The 24,378-nt window shown below is 42.5% G+C and overlaps 1 protein-coding gene and 1 long non-coding RNA gene across 5 annotated transcripts; one reads left to right on the top strand and one right to left on the bottom strand.

The window, feature by feature from the left end:
• Nucleotides 1-549: 549 nt before the first annotated feature.
• On the top strand, nucleotides 550-1,580 carry LOC138965873 (uncharacterized). Its single transcript, XR_011455545.1, has 2 exons — nucleotides 550-1,170; nucleotides 1,221-1,580. It is a non-coding gene; the product is annotated as an uncharacterized lncRNA (long non-coding RNA).
• Nucleotides 1,581-5,885: 4,305 nt separating this feature from the next.
• Nucleotides 5,886-22,520, bottom strand: LOC138966855 (uncharacterized). Of its 4 annotated transcripts, none has more exons than XM_070339221.1 (5): nucleotides 22,233-22,520; nucleotides 18,696-19,495; nucleotides 14,371-14,753; nucleotides 7,248-7,424; nucleotides 5,886-6,745 (listed from the first exon to the last, which is right to left on the bottom strand). In XM_070339221.1, exons 2-5 carry the CDS (start codon nucleotides 19,060-19,062, stop codon nucleotides 6,434-6,436), a joined length of 1,239 nt encoding a protein of 412 aa, XP_070195322.1. In that variant the 5' UTR covers nucleotides 19,063-19,495; nucleotides 22,233-22,520; the 3' UTR covers nucleotides 5,886-6,433. The 4 variants fall into 4 exon arrangements, with proteins under 4 accessions (XP_070195322.1, XP_070195323.1, XP_070195325.1 ...); XM_070339222.1 differs by lacking the exon at nucleotides 22,233-22,520 and adding an exon at nucleotides 21,784-22,173; XM_070339224.1 differs by lacking the exon at nucleotides 22,233-22,520 and adding an exon at nucleotides 20,887-20,973.
• Nucleotides 22,521-24,378: the final 1,858 nt, after the last annotated feature.

The following is a 24,378-nucleotide window of genomic DNA, read 5'->3' as shown; positions in this document are numbered from 1 at the left end:
TAAAGTTTAAAGGCACAATCATTTCCTAAACAGTTCGGCTCACCATCTCAGATGTGACCAGGGTCGTACAAGGGTAAGACCATCCTTTCACTTTCACAAGCCACGAATGACTTTAAACAAAAAACAAGTCGCGTAAGGCGAAATTACTACATTTAGTCAAGCTGTGGAACTCACAGAATGAAACTGCATTTTTTCACAATGACCGTAGTCCGCCGCTCGTACAAAAGGCGAGCCTGTTTCGCGCGGTAGCGATTGCGCTGTGCTTCATAGCACGCTTTACTGTACCTCTCTTCGTTTTAACTTTCTGTCACAAAGATGTGAGTAGCATATTTGTGAGGTGAAACCACGTCGTGTTTTTAACCTCCCTAAATGTTGTACAGGCGATGGTAGCTGACGGGACTGGCGTTATTCACGTGTTTCTTGTGTTCCACGCAAAACTGGCTTTAGCTTGATATGAGCTGTGTTTGAGACATGTAGCTGGTCAGGGGGTAACTAACGTCACAGCGCTTGAGATTTTCAACCGGGGAGGTTGTCAGCGTGTGTCAGACTTGTTCGGGGAACAAGTACTCTTTCAAGAGACGGGTCTCTTAAGGTAAATGATTTACTATGTTGTATATTATTGACGTTGGAATACATAGCTGGAGCGTAAAGGTTAGTGTGTATAAAGTGCACCCAATCTTAGTGTGAAGCGTTGAGAGAATTCTTGATGTAAGTGTATCACGGTTTTTCATGGGGAATTTCTTGAACATAATTGCTACGCATTTATGTTATGTTTAAGACGGTCATGCTTTGTATGGGGAGTGTTATTCATAGATTAAGTATTAGTTTGGATATTGAATGTGGACGGAATGTGAACGTGGAATGAACGAGAATGTATGAGTGGTACATGAACGTTTGGAAGAAGAGATGGTTTTAGAGAATGTTGTATTAAGACTTGGTTAAATTCTTTAGGAGTTTCCATGAGGGATTTCCATGGCGTATAAGGGAGGGTCCTTACACGGGAGAAGCGCGAGACGATGCTGGAAGCAAGGGACCACCTCGGCGCAGATGACTAGACGAGTGGAGTCTTCATCGATACCGGTCGTAGCTGACGACGGTTGTTTCCGCTACGGGCGGAAGGGTTTCTCGGGGAGAAACCTGGAAGGTGTGTGTTGGCATCTTCAGTGAGAGGTGTGTTGGCATCTTCAGTGGAAGGTGTGTGTTGGCATCTTCAGTGAGAGGTGTGTTGGCATCTTCAGTGAAAGGTGTGTGTTGGCATCTTCAGCGAAAGGTGTGTGTTAGCATCTCTGTGTGTTGGCATCTGAATTCATTATTCTACGAGGATTCAGCGAGACAAGTAAGTGAACTGGCGACATGCAGTGAGCCGTGATACGAACTCGTGAGTGTCTGTTGGTACCTTCTTGTGTGCGTTAATCTATATTTGAGAAAGTATTGTTATAATATGTATTTACATGCCTTGAGTGAAAGCTGGAAGATTGTGCGAACTGTGTGTCGAAAAGTTGTTTCGTATTGATGTATTTAAAGTGAAGAAGTATGTTGTTTTTTTGGTTGAGGAAATAATGAGCCTGCATCCTCCCAAATTCTGTTTTTGAAGTGTTTGGTGTGAAAGGGTAGAGACAGTGCAAAAGGGCAGAACACGCATAATAAATTCACATGCAAACCACTTCGTGACACTTTCTGAGCGTGTTTTTAATCCAAATATATCATATCTATATGTTTTTGGAATCAGGAACCGACAAGGAATAAGATGAACTTGTTTTTAAATCGATTTCGGAAATTTTATTTTAATCATAATTTTTATATTTTTAATTTTCAGAGCTTGTTTTTAATCCAAATATAACATATTTATATGTTTTTGGAATCAGAAAATGATGAAGAATAAGATGAACGTAAATTTGGATCGTTTTATAAAAAAATAATTTTAATTACAATTTTCGGATTTTTAATGACCAAAGTCATTAATTAATTTTTAAGCCTCCAAGCTGAAATGCAATACCAAAGTCCGGCCTTCGTCGAATATTACTTGGCCAAAATTTCAATCAATTTTATTGAAAAATGAGGGTGTGACAGTGCCGCCTCAACTTTTACAAAAAGCCGGATATGACGTCATCAAAGACGTTTATCCAAAAAATGAAAAATTTGTCTGGGGATATCATACCCAGGAACTCTCATGTAAAAGTTCATAACGATCGGTCCAGTAGTTTACTCTGAATCGCTCTACACACACACACGCACAGACAGACACAGACAGACAGACAGACACACACACACACACACACACACACACACACACACACACACACACACACACACATACACACACATACAATCAATCAATCAATCAATATGAGGCTTATATCGCGCGTATTCCGTGGGTACAGTTCTAAGCGCAGGGATGTATTTTATTTTTATTGTTTTTATGTTTATGCAATTCATATCGCACACATATTCAAGGCGCAGAAATCTTACTGTACACAATGACCAGTGACCACAGTAGCCACTGAGTCATTCTATAAACAACACCGACCTTTCGGGGGATAACGAAGCCAACGGCGGCTGTACACTCATTAGTGTGCTGGCTTGACCGGAACTTGGTGGGACTGGACTCAATCAAGTCCCGGATGTAGACCGGAAGTGAACAAACTTGAGACCGGTCCAATCACAAGCGAGAGAAAAATCTGTCTTGGGGGAAAAGGTGTAAAGTTTGAGTCATTGGGACTTCTATGTGGCAGCTGGGGAAAAGAAGGATGTAACGAATAACGTTGTTTGTCGCTCCTTTGCCGGGTGTCTTGTGTTTTGTTCTTGTTGAAGATACCTTTTCGTATTTTTTTTCTGTTTAGCCTCTGTCTGGTCAGCTGTGCTTTTCTTGGTGATGAGGACAACTGACCCAGACACACATAAGGTACCTCTAACGATTCACCTCTTTTATTTCTAAATATACATGCATCAAACGATGATGTTCTTGATTTCTTTCTTAACCAGCTAGTGTTTTGGGGGTTTACTTGCTTGTTTGTTTTTGTATCCTGTCCAGCAATGAACATACTCTGGATCGTTTAAATGACGTACAGAAATGTATTTGTTGGGACGAGCATGAGTTGCAATCTTTGTTACTGTTACTCCTGGTATTATCGTTAACGCGTTGGTTGTTCGTTTGTTTGTACGTTTTTCGTTATTCCGTCCGTCTATCCGTTTGTTTGTTTGTTTGTTTGTTTGTTTGCCTTTTTGTTTTTTGTTTGTTTGTTAGTTTGTTTGTCTGTTTGTTCGTCCGTCCGTCTATTTGCCTGTCGGTCTGTTTGTTTGTTTGTTTGTTTGTTTGTTAGACGTTTCATTTGGTTTCTCACAAAGGAAAAACAAAAGGAAGAAAGGATATGAGGTGCAAGGTATTTTATAATTATTTTTCATAATGCTTTATTTTTTCGACAGAATATTCGGAAGTAATATCTAAAGCTTCATTTTATCAGTGTATTGATATTATACATGTCAAATCTCAGGCTCCCAAGACATAGTGGCAAGTTCCTAAACTTTCACTTCAATTCGTCATACGCCAACATTTATTATTTCAAGACAAGCTGTGTCCCTTCTACTGGCTTATTGATTTCAAACTGAGTATGTGTAATGACAGTGATTATATTTTAATATTTGAATAACGATGGAAATATCAATATCACACAAAGCAAATGGAGTTGGTAACATCTGATTAAGTACTTAATGAGATCATTTCAGCAATAGCTATAGGTCTACAGTAACAATATGTAGAGCAAAACATAAGCATAAAGCATAACAACAAAACAAAACAAAAGAGAGAGAAATAATCCTGAAACAAATAAATGATGAGGTTAAAGGTGACATGAGTCCAGAAGGCTCGAATGCCTCGTGAAGAGTAACAATTTAGTTTGAATTTTTTCCGGACATGTATTGTTTGCTTTGCTGAGCATTTAAAAAAAACTACTGTGACAAGACGTTCTCTGATATGTGCAGAACGCCTTAAACTTCAGAATGTATTGATGTTTTTTTGCTTTTCTGACGTAATGTGCCCTTTAACGATAAAAACAACAACAACAGAAACAAAACGATGAGGACACACGACAGTGATGGAGAATCATGCGGAACCAGATGAGTATTGCTTGTTATATTCATATGTCTCTCATTCCAAGACATCCTCGCAGACTATAGTTCCGTATAACGCTCTGCCATTGTTGTCTTGTATTCTGGGTGTACCGGCACGGTTGGCCTAGTGGTAAGGCGTCCGCCCCGTGATCGGGAGGTCGTGGGTTCGAACCCCGGCCGGGTCATACCTAAGACTTTAAAATTGGCAATCTAGTGGCTGCTCCGCCTGGCGTCTGGCATTATGGGGTTAGTGCTAGGACTGGTTGGTCCGGTGTCAGAATAATGTGACTGGGTGAGACATGAAGCCTGTGCTGCGACTTCTGTCTTGTGTGTGGCGCACGTTATATGTCAAAGCAGCACCGCCCTGATATGGCGCTTCGTGGTCGGCTGGGCGTTAAGCAAACAAACAAACAAATTCTGGGTGTTTCTCTCCCTTATATTACATAATTTCATCTTGATTTTTACATCTTAAAAATAATATATCTGTCACGAAGTGTGTTTTTTTCTCGTCAAATAAACAAAAAAAGAGGATATTAGTCCGTACCATGTAATGTATTGGAGGTGCTTCTCATCGTGATGATAGTCATAATTACTGGCTACATGAAAATACAACCATAATTTGCAAATTAATATATCAACTATGTAAGCATATGTATGTATATGATTTGTTCATAATAGATCATGCAAAATAATCACCTTAAACATAAGTCTTGGCAGTGACAGAGCCTACTTCGTGTACAGCAACGATGTTGGCAAAGAATCACGTCCACATTTATCTCATAATAACATCTGGAATAACATTCCTAATAGTATTTCACATCTCTTGATATACACATTTTGTGTGTGTTTATACCACATATATTTCACCTCGAAAAAAGGCACCTCAGATTTAAGAGTAAACCAAATAAAGAACTAAATATTTCAACCGAGCTAATCTCTTGATGGTTTGTTAACCAAACAAAAGTATAAGTCCTTCGGCCAATTTGATAGTCTGGAAAGAACAGCCTGAAATATCGAATTCGATGACAAAATAAGTACAAGCAGAATAGTTTTCTTCGCAGAATGTGTAAATAAGCTAGAGCGAAGAACAACATTAAAGAACATTTCTATGACCGCTTATAACATGCAATTATATACTCAACGAGTCTGTACATTTTGATTTGTAAGCACTGAGCAGAACAGCATTTTTTTCTCTCCAGAAAACAAGCACATTTGACTGTCTTCTCTGCTTTGGGTGAACAAAGTCCACACTTTGTCTTAATTAAACAGCGTTATTCGAATTTTACTTGACAGATCAGTTCAGCCTCCCGTCAGTAATATTCCTGTTGAAAATACGACTTGAGGCAGTTCTGAGAAGATTCGAACTTGTTCCTTACTTCAGCGCCCGGGACTTCCATAGCTAGGTATGGAAGTACCCGAAATGTAGACAACCTCAAAGAAAACACAGTTGCTCCACAAACTTTGCTATACACTTCTCATTCCTGCACTGTCGTTGACGAGCCTTTCAGTTTGCCGTGCAGTCAGCAGTCAGCACTGTCATAAAAACTGTGGCCATTCGACAGTATCTCAGGCGAAGCATATTCAGGTCATGATTAAGTGCACGAATATGTACGTACTTCAATATTGTACATAATTGGAACTTAACAATGCTTTAACAAGCTAAGACCGTGAGCACGTTTCGCTGTTCTGTTTTACAGTGCAGCATTTGGTACTTGATTCTCGGCTACTCTCTCTCTCTCTCCCCCCCCACCCCCCCCCCCCCCCCCCCCCCCCCCCCGTCGCCCGGATAGCCACATCTTTAAAGCATAGTGGGAAAGATGCTGCCTCTTGACAAAGTTCGAGACTCTGGCTTGGCCCTTTGAGAATCGCTTTCACTTCCCAACTATTCTCTCACTTTTCGATTCTTGGTCCGTACGGTTGGTGACACTGACACATCAGGCCTGAGGTGCACGAATCGAAACTTGGTGCCACCCAACTGGGTGGGAGCCAGCAGTGGGGTCCGATTGGTTTAAATCCCAACAACTGAATCTGAATTGTAAGCAATCAGACTCGACTCCGCGTCTGGCTCCCATCCAATTAGGTGGCATCCAGTTTTGCTTTGTGCGCCTCATCCCAGGATACCCAGTCCACACTTGTTGTAAGTGACTGCTCATCCAAATGAAAAGAGCGAGTCAAATATTCTATTTCAGAAACCCTGTGTAGTGTACGCAGTACCATTCAGAGCTTCTGGTCGAGCTGAGAGCCCCCGGCGTCCACCGCATCGGGCCGGCCGAGCAAGGAAGGGGAAGACAACCATACTGGTGGAGTACAAGAAGCGACGAAGACCTCAGATGTACACATAACTCTCAGTTATACGAAGCCTGGTCCTCATAGTAGCACTGGGCATATCTTCCTCCTTCATTTTCATCATCCGTCGACTCGTCTCCTGCACGCGGTGCGAGAACTTGTACTTGTACTTGATGTCACGTGACAGCTCCGCTCCCTGCTTCCGGCAGGCTTCCAGGGCGTTGCGCATGCGCGGGATGGTGAGGAGTTCATCGCGGTTCAAGGCCACCTCAAACTGCAGCGCGGACGCCAGAGGTATCTCCAGAAGCATGATGGACGACCTTTCGATGGTGCAGGCAATAATGGAGGTTTCCTTTGGGAGTAAAATAAACAAAAAACAGAAGTGACATTTGTCTTGCTAAAAATTAGTATATATTCAATGCAAAGGTGGGCATTATGATAATGCGCCTTTTAAGGTATCCAACTATACAACTATCCTAGCGTACATATACTTGCCTATTCTTAGAAGAGGCTCTGCGTGTTGCTTTTCCATCTCCAAAAACATGTTTAGTCACCAACCATGCTCACTTTGCAATAACGTTATTCATTCATCGTGTTGGATAGTGGTCTTCAGAAAGAACAGCATTTTTTTGACTAAATGACTAAGACGAACCACCATGAGTGAAAGCTTTAGAACCGAACTGAACTGAACTGAACTTTATTTTACAAGGATTAAGATTGAAGGCTAGGCCTTTCTTACAATCTGTCCTTGGGACAATAGGGAGACAGTGTTCATGTCTGTCTGCCCGCCTGTGTATGTATGTATGTATGCATGTATGTATGTGGTCCAATTGACGGAAGACGTTGCATCATACCTGAAACGAATCCAGAAGCGTAAAAAGCTTGGAGAAAGACGTGAGCCGAGGCTGCTTCTTGCCGTAAGCGAAGCGGGCGAGGAGAGGGAACTGCTCAGTGGCGATGATTTCGCTGCTCTTCACGGACAGCTTGGCCTGGTGCTCTGCACTCTTCTGTATCGTCATCATCTCGCCCACCTGCACAGCGACGTCATCGTACCGTTAATGACGTCAGTTTGCGAACAGAAGTAATTGGTATGACGATTATTTTCGGGTCCTTGAGAATATGCCGTCCACAAATCGCAAAGGATGCGACTGCTGAGTGCAGGTATAAGTATCAAGTATGTCCTCAGCTATTGCATTCGCACTAAAATAAGCAGGGACCATTTAGACATTATGAAGGATGTAAAGTTCAGGCTGCTATTTCAAGAAACTTAAACTTCATTTGCATCTTTTGCATCTGCACAGCTATGCATCACAACCGATCCATACTGCTAACAAGTGACCAGACGACAGACACCCGAGCATGAAAAAGTACCAGGCAGAAAAAAATCAACCATATTCTCTCTGTCTCTGTCTCTGTCTCTGTCTCTCTCTCTCTCTCTCTCTCTCTCTCTCTCTCTCTCTCTCTCTCTCTCTCTCTCTCTCTCTCTCTCTCTCTCTTTTAATACACTGCAAGGAGAGGAATTACAAACATTAACAAGAAGAGCAAACGCTCGATCGAGTCACTTTCGCAGTTCTGAATATTATATGAGGCATCAGATGGACAGGAAGAAATTGTTATTCACAACACAATGAGTCACGTTCACATAAAATTTGAGCCCGGTCACTTTTATAGTTTCCGAGAAAAGCCCAACGTTAAGTTGTGTGTTGCCGAACAGAAAAGGCTAGTTATCTCCCTTGTTTTTCTGATAACGTTCGTAAAAGGCTACAGATGTAAATACTTTGATGTAAAGAATAATCCTACAAAGTTTCAATCACATCCGATGAACTTTGTCAAAGATATAAAATGTCTAATTTTTCCTTTGACGCTGACCTGTGAGCTTGAAAAAGGTCAAAGGTCAACGAAACCATCGTTAAAGTGTAGAGGTCATTGGAGGTCACGACTAAACAAAATATGAGCCCGATCGCTTTGATAGTTTCCGAGAAAAGTCCAACGTTAAGGTGGTGTCTACGGACGGCCGGCCGGCCGGACGGCCGGCCGGACGGCCGGCCGGACAGACTAACACTGACCGATTACATAGAGTCACATTTTCTCAAGTGACTCAAAAATGAAAGGAAAGTCCACACGAAATGGAAATTACGCGGCAGGAGGAGCGGACCCTTGGAGATGCTGATGGGTTGTGCAACATGTGTGTACGTTAGGAGGGAACGGCTGCAACCAGGGGTATGGAAGAAGGCGGTCGGGAAGGGGGGGGGGGGGGGGGGGGGGGGGGGGAGCTGACGACTTTGATGGAAAGTAATCAGGAGAACTCCACGGCGCAGGTCTAAAAGCAGGATATGACGTGCAGAGCCCCCTAGCGGTCGTCCCCGCCAACCTCCGAAACCACCGGACACGGGACTGATGGCACGGCCTGCCTCCCACCCTGCGGCTAATATGCTCCTGACATGCAAACACTGCTGATGTGATGTCTTCTTGGTCTTCTTCTTCTTTTTATTATTCTTTTCGTCAACCTTGGTGATTTTTTTTTATTTTCCCTTTTTTTCTTTTTTTTTCTTTTTTTTTTACCTTTGTTTTTTTCTCGAGTGTTTTGTTCCGTATTCAATCTGTCCCTTTTTTCTTTCTGTCTTTTTTTGTTCATCGTAAAACATTTTGTTCAATCTTTCTTTCTTCAGTCTATTCCTATATTATTATTATTATTATTATTATTATTATTATGGTGAGCTTATATAGCGCGAACCACAATTAACTGTGCTCTCCGCGCTTTCTGCCGTGTGAAATGGAATTTTGTTACAGACAGACAGACAAACAAACATTTTTTACACACAATATATAACGCATTCACATCGACCAGCAAACCTGTTAGGCGAAACTTTACCTTTCACGGCCTTTATTCCAAGTCACACGGGTATATTGATGGACATTTTTATCTATGCCTATACAATTTTGCCAGGAAAGACCCTTTTGTCAATCGTGGGATCTTTAACGTGCACACCCAATATAGTGTACACGAAGGGACCTCGGTTTTTCGTCTCATCCGAAAGACTAGCACTTGAACCCACCACCTAGGTTAGGAAAGGGGGGAGAAAATAGCGGCCTGACCCAGAGTCGAACACGCAACCTCTCGATTCCGAGCGCAAGTGCGTTACCACTCGGCCACCCGATATTATTATTTACTTTTTCTTTCTTTCTTTCGTTGACTTAATTTGTGTATGGAAAAGAAAGAAAGGGCGGGCCAGATCCGATTAAACAAACTTTTTATGTATTTTCCATAAATGTCATTCATTCATTTGAGATGTCATCTCTTTTCCCTTTTTCTTTCGTGCTGTTTCTCTGTTGTTTGTTCTAGGCAAAAAACGGTCGAAAATGGGAATCGTTATATTCAAATAACGCGCATTTATTTACATAGGGCCATGCTTGTTTTTGGTTTTTTTAAACGTTTCACAGAATCGTACGGCCATACTGGTATTTTTGTGTATTACGTATCATCACAGAACCGAGGGTCCATACGGGTATTTTTATGATACGTATCACAGAATCGTAGGGCCATAATGGTATGTTTGTATGCCACGGTTTACTCCAATATGCTCAAATCCAAAAACAAAGACTGTTGGGTCGATATATTTGTGAATGTATTGTTTTGTCAATAACAAACGTTCCAACAACCTACCTTTCTTGTTTTTTGATTCCAATATGCTCAACAAACACGACTAAGGATTACAACAGCACAGTACCAACAGTCCAGCAGAACTCTCTTTGTCTTTACATTCTCGATGCCTTGTTGTCAGACTCACTACACAGGCAAAACATAGGTCTTGGAGTCTTCTTCCTACAAATCTGTTTTCCCCTTTGTCTGAGAGCACCGCCGTACGGAGGGATTCTACGGGCACCACAGCAAAAAGAAAGTGGGACATTTTTCTCGGACTCTCGAGGCAGATGCCAGACAGTAACACTTGGTCTCAAGACTGTATTGGTATTTCTGGAACACACAATATTGCCCTTGCCTGGGTGAGTAATATAAAGAACCGGTATAAGGGAGATAAATGCTTAAAAAACTGGGAATGTGAAAACAGGATTCGTGCCCTTGGTGGTTTAACACACACCACACACACACACATCACCACCAACACCCACACAACAAGCAACGCCGTGACCACCACCACCACAACCACTGACCACAACCACAACACGCTCTCTCTCTCTCTCGCTCTCTCTCTCTCTCTCTCTCTCTCTCTCTCTCTCTCTCTCTCTCTCTCTCTCTCTCTCTCTCTCTCTCTCTCTCTCTCCTCTGTTATATATAATTTTCAAGCATTGCTAAAGAATCACAATGCATCTTAAAATGTCTTATTGGTTGCTTGACATGTTTATTATGGTAAATATGTCATTTGTACTATAGTTAAACTTATTTCTTCTTGTTTGTTACCCCTCAATGGGCGAGGGCCGAATGAAAAGAAGCATGTATACATTGCTTATTCTGTTACCCTCGTAAAATAAATTTCAATTCAATTCAATTCAATTCAATTCTCTCTCTCTCTCTCTCTCTCTCTCTCTCTCTCTCTCTCTCTCTTCTCTCTCTCTCTCTCTCTCTCTCTCTCTCTCTCTCTCTCTCTCTCTCTCTCTCTCTGTGACGCGCGCGCCGACAGGGAAATATATTAAGCGTAGTACTGAAACTGAACAAATCAATTGGCCGTGCCAGTGGGTGGGTGGGCGTGGGGTAAGGGGTGGGGATTGTCTATCTATTCGCCTACTCGTCGCTGTGTGTGCACAAGAAAGACTTAATACCCTGAAAACTTCCACATGCAATACCAGCAATAACCAGGCTTTCCCCTCCCGTTCTAGTTCCAACCGACTTAGGCCACGATGTACTGCGCTTATTTCTGCAAATCGTGACACATGCAAGCGATTTACTGATACTCAAACCGGTTTTCAACACCGGAGGATAAGTAAACATACCTTGACATACTCTCAGTTAGCACTTAGACTCACAACGAGTTCAGCACTTTGTCGTCAAATACACTTAGGCTTTCACCTTTTCCAAGTCTGACTATGATAAGGCAAACACACGGCAAAAGATGTTACAGAAGGTTAAAATTGCACCCTGGACAGCGAACGAGAACATACGACACAAGCGGGTACAACATCACTATGCATTCACCTAAGGTAGGCACACACTAACACACAAAATCGCTTTCGAGCTGATCCCGAAGTATTCGCCACGAACTCGCGACAGAAGCTTTGCACAGACGTTAAAAACTGTTCGAGTTTGAAAAATATTCCGTTGATCTTTCGCGTGCAAAGTGTTCTGTCGCAAGATTGCCTCGTTTTGTCACAAAAAAGGCGCCCATGCCTAAATGTCTTTCCTACATCCGCTAAAGACTGCTATCAGCTGACTCGGAACTGCACTTGTCACAAATTAAATGTCGCATTCATTGCGACATAATTATCGAAGCTGAATTTGCGACAGAGATATTATTAAAGCTCTAGCGACATCAAATCTGTAACAAGCACATCAGACATCGACCCACAGTGATTTTGGTGTGGGGCCAACCCGTGCAAAATTGGTTTATAGCTGAAATGTCAGACGAGCTCTTGGTGTGTGTGTGTGTGTGTGTGTAGTTGTGTGTATGTGTGTGTGCGTGTGTGTGTGTGCATGTGTGTGACTATGTGTGTGTGTGTGTGTGTGTATGGTGTGTGTGTGTGTGTGTGTGTGTGTGTGTATGTGTGTGTGTATGGGTGTGTGTGTGTGTGTGTAAATATATGTGTAGTTGTCTGTGGGCGGGGTGCTAGGGGGGGGGGTGGTGGTGTTGTTTCCTTCATTGAGTTGGGGGGGGGGGGGGAGTTGGGTGAGCTCGTCACTCGCTATCACTGCCGTCGAAGTGCCGAATTTTACTTCACTAGAGACAGATAACACGGGGAGTGCGTATTGTACCAAAGTAAACGGATAAAGAATCTTTCGCAAACAGAGCCATGGTCCTATAGGCAACTTTATAAAAGGTGGTATCACGCCCATAAACTCATTTAAAAGACGGTTTACATTTCAAGAAGGATGCCTTTCTAAGTGTCTTGGGAGGATGGTTGGTCGCGCCTTTCGTGGGAAAAGAGGACAGGCTGAAGTGTTTGGGGTTATGCTCATGTTGGGTAGATTTTCGACTGTGTTCGAAAGCTACAGCCAATCGTTATTATGTCCCCTTAGGTACAGTTTTATAACATTATTGGCACATGTAAACAATAGGAATTAATTAATGAACGCTACGAAAAGGGCAGCCTTTAACCTCCCTGTTGTCACTCAGCATTTTTTTTTTATTCTCATCCACACTTTCAGCACTTCCCCCACCCGCCCTCCCTATCTCAGATGTAATTTGTAAATGACGTTTTCAGCCTTCAATCCACTATTTAACATAGTAAGTCAAGCTTTTCAAACCTTATTAATAATTGCTTTGATGTTTTGCTGATGTTCAGTTTATTATTTAATAAAGATCTCATGGTTCAAAATTTCATATTGTTTTTTTCAAAAACGTGCGTGTGTTCCATTTCAAACTAACCTCACTGATGTGAACTCCATTATTACTGTCACATCTGTTTTACAAATTACACCCATAATCCAAACCAACGCGCAAACACACACACACACCACAACTACACACATATGTACTCGTTACCATTAGCCAACGCTCGTCACAACACTGTCAGTCTCAAGTCTAAATAATAATAGTATAAATCATAACTAATTTTCTTCACACCATCATAGACATAATGTTGCTTCACATGTTCTTTGTACAATCGTTGGTTTTCACAATAAATATTGCATTACTGTAATTGTCTTCTTTTTCTTTAACAATATCTTTCCAAAAACAAAACTCAAAGACCACACAAGCTATTGCAACCTACTCCTATCTCTAGTCTCTCTTCTTGGGTACAATGGTACCTAACACTTACATTCAAATGCTTACATTTCCATGCTACCCACATTGTCAAAATACCAATAATTATTCAAAACAAATGTTAACTACTACCTAACTTCATTTCAGACCCACACCCATTATTATACACACATTTCACATTTAAACCATTAGTCGGCCCCCTGTCGATATTTATCGACTAAGTTCCTTGTATCTATTGCAACAGACAAGTCTCACATCAGTGCCGACACTTCATTTTGCTATGATGGACGGTGACCATAGAAGACTTTTCTAAAAACCGACGCGCGATTCTTTTAGTGGATCACGGTGGGCATTTCACTCGCATAGGCGACTGGCTTTATAATTACCCCAACCCTTTCACAAAACCATGTTACCTAATTAGCTATATATACATATATATATATAAACAAATATGGAAAAAATAACCAAAACAAGCCTTCACGTTTTCACCAATATTTCGGCCTCGTGGCCTTCGTCAGGGTGTTCTATTATTAGCTATATATTATATATATATATTCGCCGGAAAGAAGTAGAGCCGAATGATACTCGGCTTCGCCGGGAAGAAGTAGAGCCGAATATCCGGTTTCGCCGGGAAGAAGTAGAGGAATACCCGGCTTCGCCGGGATGAAAGCGTTGTGGACTGTGACCTTCTAAAAATAGTAACGGGAATATCCGGCTTCGCCGGGATGAAAGCGTTGTGGACAGTGACCTTCTAAAAATAGTAACGGGAATATGGATTGACGCCACACGAAGGAAGGGAGATAAACGCAAAACACTGGAGAAGATAAGGAAGAGTTACTGGGAATGAATCTGGGAAGATGAACAGAAAAACCAAAATCGGTTCAGCGCTGCGCGCTGAGAGCACGTGTTGAAAATTCTCATCGACCAGGTTGTGTCCGGGGTCTACCTGAATATGCCCACCAAATTTGAAGCAGATCCATCGAGAACTTTGGCCGTGCATCGCGAACACACACACACACACAGACAGACACAAGTCGTATATATATATATATATATATATATATAGATGTGACAGCACCCCCTACCTCCTCTTTTCTCTCACCTGATTGGTTGGAACCATGACTGCCAACCCGCGTTCATCCAAACACCGCATCAAGCCGTTGGCGCTCCGTCCAGAACTGCTGCTGGTCGCCGACTTGAGCCGAGAACTACCCAAACTAGCCGAAAGTCCTGGACCACCAGCGGAAACTGAAGCTGCTTTTTCGGCGTTCGCTGACGTCGTTTCCGGTAAGGGCTCGTCCACGAGAAACACGTTTCCTGCGGTGTAGATGAGATGAGACTTGTCGCGGGAGCTTCGGGCAGCCGGGAAGGAGGTCATGTTGGAGAGATTGAGGAAGGCTGGTGTGTCATCATGCGCAATGTCTTGCAAGGACTGCACGTGACTTTTGTCTTTTGTGGTACGAGAGTGGAGGCGGAGAAAATTACCTGGTTTAAAAAACAGAAAAGAGTGAAATCATTTATCAAATTCATTAAAAAACAAGTCGCGTAAGGCAAAATTACTACATTTAGTCAAGCTGTGGAACTCACAGAATGAAACTGAACGTAGTCCGCCGCTAGTGCAAAAGGCAGTGAAAGTGACGAGCCTGTTTGGCGCGGTAGCGGTTGCGCTGTGCTTCATAGCACGCTTTACTGTACCTCTCTTCGTTTTAACTTTCTGAGCGTGTTTTTAATCCAAAAATATCATATCTATATGTTTTTGGAATCAGGAACCGACAAGGAATAAGATGAAATAGTTTTTAAAACGATTTCGGAAATTTAATTTTGATCATAATTTTTATATTTTTAATTTTCAGAGCTTGTTTTTAATCCAAGTATAACATATGTATATGTTTTTGGAATCAGAAAATGACGAAGAATAAGATGAAATTGTTTTTGGATCGTTTAATAAAAAAAAAATTTAATTAGAAGTTTTTGATTTTTAATGAGCAAACTCACTCATTAGTTTTTAAGCCACCAAGCTGAAATGCAATACCAAACCCCGGCCTTCGTCGAAGATTGCTTTGCCAAAATTTAAATCAATTTGATTGATAAATGAGGGTGTGACAGTGCCGTCTCAACTTTTACAAAAAGCCGGATATGACGTCATCAAAGGTATTTATCGAAAAAATGAAAAAACGTCCGGGGATATCATACCCAGGAACTCTCATGTCAAATTTCATAAAGATCGGCTCAGTAGTTTAGTCTGAATCGCTCTACACACACACACACACACACACACAGACAGACAAACAGACAGACAGACAGACAGACACACACACACACACACACACACACACACACACACACACACACACACACACATACACCACGACCCTCGTCTCGATTCCCCCCTCTATGTTAAAACATTTAGTCAAAACTTGACTAAATGTAAAAAGAAGAAGAAGTCTACGGAACACACACACACGCACGCACCAGAAGTGCTGGGATAATTCACATCGGCAAAATAAAATATAAAAAAATCTACCAGCGATTTGCATGTCGACAAGGACCGCATGCATTCTCCAAGCACCTGAATGGATTTAAGCATTTGCACAGAAACACATTAATCTGACCCCTCCTTTGGGGGGAGTTTCTGGCGAATTCGACGAATCTGACGAATATGACGAAAACGCACCACAAGTATGACAATTAATACAATCAAAGTGCGAGATTGAGCTTAGGAGCGCCGCTTCTCTCCGGTGCAGGAGACAAAAAGTAGTCCGGAGCTGCGCCGCCTTTTGAAGCTGACATGCTCAGCAAATTTATAAACTTCTTTTGATGAAAATATCACTTCAAAGGTAATGGTTTGCATGATATACAGAAAACTGATTGAGAAAGAGGCCATCATCTTCAAAGGTGACGGGGATAATGTTTATGAACTTGGAGTAAACCCCTCCAATAATTGTAAGCGGCTTTGAAGACAATGTACACAGAAACAGACCCAGTGAATGATAAGAAAAATATCTTCCACATTGTGTCAGGATTTTCTGCTCGGGCAAAATCTGTGAGCAGAGAACTGTTATCAGGAGGATAGACATAGACTCTGTTTTCATGGGAGGAATTATGCGACAAATTATTGCACAATTAAAATTCTTTGCGAAAATATGCCTGCAAAACGTATGTATTCAAAATCTGAAAAGACTCAGCCAATTTAAACTGAGTTGAAAAGATGCAGGCATGCGAAGTCTGTAGCACGTATATACTTGGTAATTGTATCGGAGCTCTGGGTCGTTCCAAACACATTGTATAAAATACTGACTCCCTGTGCTTGCGTGTGAGTGCAAGTGTGTGTGTGTGTGTGTGTGTGTGTCTGTCTGTCTGTGTCTGTGTGTATGTATGTGTGTGTGTGTGTGTGTGTGTGTGTGTGCGTACGCGCGTTCGTGTGTGTGTGTCAGTGTGTGTGTGTGTGTGTTTGTGTGTGCGTGCGTGCGTGCATGCGTGTTTGTGCGTATGTGTAACTGTGCGTGGTGCGTGCGTGCGTGCTTGCTTGCTTGCGTGCGTACGAGGGCGCGCTTGCGTGTTTCTGTATGTGTCATTGTGTGCGTGTGTGATTGTGTGTGTGAGAGAGAGGTATAGACAGAGAAACACAGGCAGGCTGGGAGACAGACAGAGGGTCAGACGGACAAGTACAAACACGAGCCTTACAGAATGACTGACAGAAAGACTGCATTTTAATGGGTAAGGGGGACAAAAGATGATATGAACTCTGGCCCATAAATAAAGTTACGCCAGATATATTTCAGGTTACACAGAAACCCGTTTGGGGAGTTTCAGGGCACACTTCTGAAACATTAAAGGAACATTTCTCATGTAGGCGATCATGTTCACCACAACAGATCTCAGGGGTGGAGCAGTTAAGCTAGAGGGGGGTGGTTACAACCTGGAGCCGAAGAATTTTAGCTATTTTATAAACAATTTGTGGCTTATCCTTGATTTTAAACATGTTCAACCGGTGTCAGCAGCCACTTTTTTTTTCACAGACATAATCTTTTTCTTTTTTTTTGACAGCCGGGGGAGAGGGGGGTACCGGAACCCCTGTAACTCCCCCCCCCCCCTAATCCGCCCTTGGATCTGTTCATGCTTTTGTAGATGATAAGAGCATCCTTCGTCAACTGAAACACATGCCCGAAATCAACAGCCTGTCTGTTTGTTTTGCGTAGTGGAGATTGTTTTGTTGAATTCACTTTTTAATTGACACCTATATGCCAATAGCTAATTTAGCCAACTGTGCCCACTCTGCACAGGACGAAGCCACATTTGAAAGTGTGCTTTTATTCCATTTGAAAGTATGGACTGATCTTTGACTGTGAACATGATCGTGTAAACGGGAAGGGCTGCACCTTTAACAATACAGATTGTATGTCAGTCGCGCGCCTTACATAAAAACATGACAACCCACCTTTTCTCTTATCAGAATTGTGCCTTCTCCTGGCCATTTATCAACATACCATGCACGCCTGGTTTTGCAACAAGAACGCAAGAGTGCATACGACAGTAAAGAAAACCGTAGACTGTAATTTGTATACGCTATGCGTGATTCAGTGACATTTGCATTACAAAAAAACAAAAAAACTCTTTTGGGGTTTTGTACGAGTACATGCATCACAATGATGCTGGCAATCTCTCGACAAGGTTGTTGATTTATGGTGTGTTTTATCTGACGCGTGAGGAAATTAGACAGACAAAAATTCAAATGGAAAATGAGAACGCGATAGCAAGAAGGGAGAAAAGAGAAGCGTGTATTGTGCGGGACCACATAAAGCCTTTATAACTGTTAACATATTTTTATATTTAATCAAGTTTTTGCAGTACATTCAGTTTCGTTCTGTGAATTCCACAGGTTGATAAAATGTAATAATGTTGCTTTGCGCGACTTGTTCCTTGTGATGACACCGGCAGCTGACTATGAACATTTTTCTTTTTCTTAATGACCTGATTTTATTCCCTAAATTTTAAAGACTAGCGGGGATTCCTATTGTGAACGTTGACCACAGTCGAGTCCCTGAAAAGACAACACTTTTTCTTCGGTTTAAAAGGATTCTAAAACACCAGTAACGCTCTGCAAGAAATAAAAAGATTTCTGTTTCCCACATAGTGCACGCACTAACTTTTACCTAGACACGCCTATTTCTTTTTCTCTATGCGTCCGATCAAAGATCCTTTATGTGTGTGTGTCCACCACCTCTCTCTCTCCCTCTCCCTCTCCCTCTCTCTCTCTCTCTCTCTGTACCCCCTCCCTTTCAGTCTGCCCCCATTTCTCTCTTTCTCTTCTCCTAGTCTCTCTCTCTCTCTCTTTCTCTCTCTCTCTCTCTCTCTCTCTCTCTCTCTCTCTCTCTCTCTCTCTCTCTCTCTCTCTCTCTCTCTCTCTAACCCCAAACTACCTCTTACCGTCATAGTCATCAGGGATGACGACTGAGTCCTTAGACTCGTTGAACGCATGGTTCTTTTGGTCGTACACGACGATCCGAGCCAACAGGTGTCTGACGGTGCGCTGGTCAGCCAGAATCATCGGCATGTCCAGCCTGACCGGCGGCGGAGGACCGTCGTCCTTAGAACGCAACACGGGTGTGCGGCACTGGACAATCTGAGGCAGCTTGTAGTCCAGCAGGAGCTCTTCAATAGTCACGTGCTGCGGAGCCCACTGCGCACGCATTGTGGTCTGCGGAAGAGGAAGTGGCGTAGGCACGAATAGGCGTGGTCTTGGCCTTGGTCTGGGCTTGTGACGAGGGCGCGTTGGTTTTGGTTTGGAAGACATGAGGCTGGTTTGGTTCTGGTGATGGGTTACGGTTTAGGTTCACAGGTCCAGACGGTCAAGTTCAGCCCAGTATTGTTAACTGGCTAGAAGAGCTGAACATCCTCTTGCAGTCTTGGGTCCATTTGGCTTTGGATTCTGTATATAGGCAAGACACCGGCAACGATTCAGACTCGACTGTTTGACTCGACTCGGTGAACGACTGCTTGCTATCTGTCAAAAGCCGAGATGTCTCTGATGTGGAATCTGTTACTCTAAGATGCGTTCTCCAGGTTCTTAGGATGTGATATGTAAATGTTAACTAGAACGTGTCGCGTGGCTAAATGTCTATAATCTCCTTGGTCAAGGGTCAGAAGAACCCCAGCTCTGTCACGTCCTTGAAGAAGAATCATTAAAGAGGAACCCAGGTCGTCACAGCAATGCAGTTGGGAAAACTCTGAAACAAAATAGAAAAGCCCATTAGCATACTTGAATACGGAGATGGTGCTGCAAGAAAGGAGATGAAGGCCGATTCTTCCATGTTCGTCGTCATCGTTCACTCAAACAGCAACTCCAGGGGTACTGACGAATTCTACAGTACGCTGGGGGCTCTTCAAAAGTCCAAAGAGCCGCTTCACCCTCATCGGTGTGTTACTGTTAGCAGTCCAGATCATTATTCGTAATTAAGTTCGGTGTGTGGAACAGTCCTGCAGGATGTGTTCCCACGAGGCAGTCCCAATGCTGATTATTTTTGCAGTTGGTTTTCTTTTTTTTTTAAATGAATATAATGAATTATCATTATTATATTTTTTGGAAACAAGCAGCAATCAATTAGTCATTCGCAGAAGAGAATCTTACCGACGTAATAGAAGACAGACACACGTTAACAGAAGATAGAAACTCGTTTATCGTCATGCAAAAGTCTTAGAGCTATTGGGAAACATAACATCTATCGGCCATACACAGCATTGACATAACTTTTGAAATTTCTGTTCTATGTATTGCCTGACAATACTGTAATGTTGAAATATTCACATGTTTTTTCTCACCAACGTAATTCTCAGAATCTCTGACAGCCTTACGGATGTTTTCGAAACTTCGTCCTGTAATACAGGGTACACAGTATTTGGCTATTTAACATTTTCAAATCCCTCAATCACTCCCTAAACTCAACACACAACCACTGAGTCATTTGCAACGGCAAGACCTATTGAAATGCAAAACGCAAGCCCCTCGTTATTTTCATTCGGTCTTTTTTATTTCACATTTCAGTTTAGATTCCTTCACAGACTCCGATACGCCTCGCTTGTCTTGGCTGCAAGTTTCAATCTCAAGTGAAGCGAACATTCCTCTTCAATTCCGGCTAAATGACGTTTATTATAGGCTCAGCGATTTATAATACATTTTAGAAATATGCAAAGTTTTCTCTGTACTTGCTGTACGTGTCTTGTTCTTCTCATGCTCGATACGCTTTGCTTCCTTTCTTTCACTCTTATTTCAAACGATCCACACATGTGCAAAGACAGCTAGGTGACTGTGGGTAATAGACTGAAAGCTTAACTGTGATATAATTATAATGCCATTGACGCATAATGTTCTTCGTTAACAGAAGCTGCTGCTTGCCGCTCCACGACCCATCTGAACACCGAACTGCTACACTCTACTATCCGCAGCACATTACTTTATTTCTTTTGCATTATTTATTATTTTAGCATTTTTGTATTATTCAAAGCATTCCAGAATTAAGCCAGGAACGGTTTCTGTCTCTCCGAACGACATAACATTATTTCAACAGTGAACACAGAATACGTTCCATTAACGTTTCGTTTTTGCTTCTTGTCAACTTACTTCGGCAGTACAGGGCATCGCAGATTGCTGAATATTTGCAGAGTCTTGTATCGCCACTTCAGACTGTGCTACGTCAAGCCTTTGCTCCGAGAACAATGAACCTAGATCAGTATTCAGTTTGATGTCGAGCGAATGTGTGGCTGCTGTTCTTCTGCTGATTGAAAAGATCGTTGCTGCCGTGCTTGTTGTTATGGTTATATGTGCTAGCTGTCATGTTACCGGTCCAAACCGGCCTTTGATAACAGAATGGATTTTTTGTTAATAGGTCATGCACTGCGCACTGGCAGCGACTTGCAATGGTTGCTGTTGAAGTAAGGCATATTTGCATCATTCAATAGTAACTTTACACAGTAAAAAGACTGAACAGCTTCAGATTTACTGTCAAAGATCATTGTACAATCTCTTGTACATTTCAGGCATGAAATAATGTGAGTATTTTCAAAGCTTTATGACGCTTGCCGTGGGTGTTTAATGGATTTGTCACTGGTCATGCTCTACTGACCTGCCAACGGGAAAGAAAACGGGGATAGTCGGATATGTATCAGAATAATAGTTCTTACATGTTATGCACTCGTTTTAGCATGACTACACGAACGAAACCCAGGCCTAAAAAGAGACATTCAAAAATAGGACAGATGCTGAAAAAGACTGTATAGCATGAAAGGAGAGGTGCTGATATGTTAAATGTAGGCTACAAACAGAACAAGAGAGAGAAAGAGGGAGAGGCAGAGTGAGAGAGAGAGACACACACACACACACACACACACACACACACACACACACACACACACACACACACACACACACACGTACACATACGCGGTCGTGGACAGCCATAACGACAGACAAACAGAGCTATCACAAACTCAAACCTCAATTTCTCAAAAGTAAACTCACCTGTCCATTTTTACCTGCTGAACGAAGGCTTCTTTCAGATGATCATCACACTCATCAGAATGCATCACACTGAGCTAAAATTCCTCGCTACTGTCTCTGGGTAGTTATGCAACACGAATTCCCACTAGAACGCGCATTCCGATTGTTCGTCTTGACAGCATAACACAGCCTCTGAACGCCAGAGAATTAAAAGCACTTGGCTGATATTAAAAAGTTGCAACACGTTTAGGCACTTGCACTTTCCTTGAAAGTCGTCCAGCCATAAAAACACACAAGGACACACACGCACACAACATGCGGTCTACATATTCCGAGAGAGACAGAACATTCACACAAAAAATCAATTAATTCGACCAGAGCTAAGACGACCATATTCCAAGCAATAAAATGTGATTGGACTGTCGCGTGATGAATTGGATCCCCTATAGCGCACAAAAAAATGTCCTCACCTTACAAATCGATCAATCCTCTCCTCGTTTTGATGTTCGGTGTTGATCATTAATAAAACCTCGCCTTTTTCCATTGAAAGGAGCGTCGGGTACGCTGACTAGGGCGTGACATGTACCGGGTGCCAACTCGGTACAAATCGCAGACAGGAGTGTTTGAGTAGTGCAGACGTCTGCTCGAATCCGGGTACTTTACTTTAGTCTATATCATACACCCAACGAAATTTCACCTTGTTTGTCAGTGGGATCTGCGGGGGTGAGTTAGGAGAAAATCAAAAGATTGTAGGATATTTTCATAACCATGCAATATAATGGGAAGGCAACAAAGCTAGGACACAGGCACTTGAAACAAGAGTATTATTTTTAATGATTTTCAGTCATAACAGCTTTTGTCTTCGTTTTTCTTTCTCGCTAAATTTTGCGGAGTAATTTTAAAAGGGTGACAGTAAATAGCCTGACATCTTATGGTTGGAGTTATTTATTTTGTACTTCTCTCTGTATAAACTTCCAGCACAGTTGACACCTCCCATAACATCTGTAAAAGTAGGCCTACCTCCATTTGAAGACTTCCTGAATTTCTGAGAATGCTGACGGACACCAAAAAGCCCTCAGCCTGCTCCCGACAATGTCAAGATGTTTAAAATCTTGGTTGTTTGATGCACATTCTGGCCTCTGCCGCCTACCAACACAAAGAAAGATAATTATTTGCAATCAATTTTTAAGTTGCAAATGATGACTAGACGGACGATGACCAGACGGGCGGACGAACGGAAAGAGGTTGGTTGTTGGTTGTTCATGTCGCTTGTCCTGCTGGAGGAGGGAGGGGGAGGGGGGGAATGGCGGGACGTCCCGGTAAAACGGAAAGAGAACGGCTCGTAGAGAGAAGGACACATCAATGGTGACTATGGAGTAACGGACGGATTCGACAAAAAACAAAAGACAAAGTCATCGCACTTGGTTCACTGAAACGGATTACTAAGTTGAAGTGCTAGCCTCCTTAATCTTTAGCTCATATTTGTGAAGATGAATTTAACCTCCTTGTTCACTTCCATGCTTTTTATTCTCAATGGTGCCCGGAGGATGGTTTCTGTTGTTGTTGTTGTTGTTGTTCACAGTGCTTACTTCCTTTTTTTCCAGATCTTATACAAAATCAATTTAATTTCTTTGCTGCAGAAATTGACAATTATGTGTTTGTTTTTGTTTTGTCATTTGCTTTCTCGGTTCTCGAAACTCCCCCCCCCCCCCCCCCCCTCAAGTTTGTACTGAGTTTCTCCATTAGCAAGAGCAATAAAACCAGTTATGAGACCACGAATGAATGCAAGCGGGCACTCGTGTGTGTGTGTGTGTGTGTGTGTGTGTGTGTATGTGTGTGTGTGTGTGTGTGTGTGCGTGTGTGTGTGTGCGTGTGTGTGTGTGTGTGTTTCTGTCGGTCTGTCTGTACGTGTTTCTGTGTTCATGTGTCTGTCTATGTGTCTCTGTTTCTATCAGCCCGTCGGTCTCTGTTTCTGCTTCTATGTCTGCATATCTGTTTCTCTGCGTGTCATGTCAGTGTCTGGGTGAGTCCCTGTCTGTCTCACCATACGACTACGCCACGGCTGTTTATATTCCACACCCAACGTAAAGATTTCTACACAGTATCCACCAGATAAGCCACAGTCGCGCCCACCCGACACCCCTTTCCTGAACCTACCCAGGGTAGATCAGTGAAAATAGCGGGTAAAATGGAGAAACCATGCTGTATTCACTGATAAAATGGGTCGGATATGAACATGTAGCTATCCTGCTGGGTCAGTGAAATATAAGAAGGTTCTACTCGGGACATGTCGACGATAAACTGCGGGCTCGGTCAGCATGAAGCCGAAGCATGTTTTACTGTATATTGATAAGGCTGTCTAGACATTCTTTTGCTCTTTATACCGACTGACTTGAATGAGCATGCGATCCTGGCCCTTTCAGTCAGTTTAAAGGCAACTGTCATTTTGATATTCTTAAAAATTGAACAGTATAAACCTCTCACAAGTCAGCCAATGGCCAAAGAAAACAAGTCGCGTAAGGCGAAATTACTACATTTAGTCAAGCTGTGGAACTCACAGAATGAAACTGAACGTAGTCCGCCGCTAGTGCAAAAGGCAGTGAAAGTGACGAGCCT

The sequence above is a fragment of the Littorina saxatilis genome, linkage group LG5 (genome assembly GCF_037325665.1).
Source record: "Littorina saxatilis isolate snail1 linkage group LG5, US_GU_Lsax_2.0, whole genome shotgun sequence".
NCBI lineage: Eukaryota > Metazoa > Mollusca > Gastropoda > Littorinimorpha > Littorinidae > Littorina > Littorina saxatilis.
Note: the sequence above shows the minus strand (reverse complement) of the source record. Positions and strands in the feature narration are given on the sequence as shown.

What these genes read in the sequence shown, in the direction of transcription:
- LOC138966855 (XM_070339221.1), bottom strand. Translation starts at nt 19,062, where the DNA reads ATGTCTTCCAAACCAAAACCAACGCGCCCTCGTCACAAGCCCAGACCA. An exon ending in CATCCCTGATGACTATGACG is followed by an intron (nt 14,754 to 18,695) that starts GTAAGAGGTAGT and finishes TTTTTAAACCAG; the next exon opens with GTAATTTTCTCCGCCTCCAC. An exon ending in CGCTTCTGGATTCGTTTCAG is followed by an intron (nt 6,746 to 7,247) that starts GTATGATGCAAC and finishes TTACTCCCAAAG; the next exon opens with GAAACCTCCATTATTGCCTG.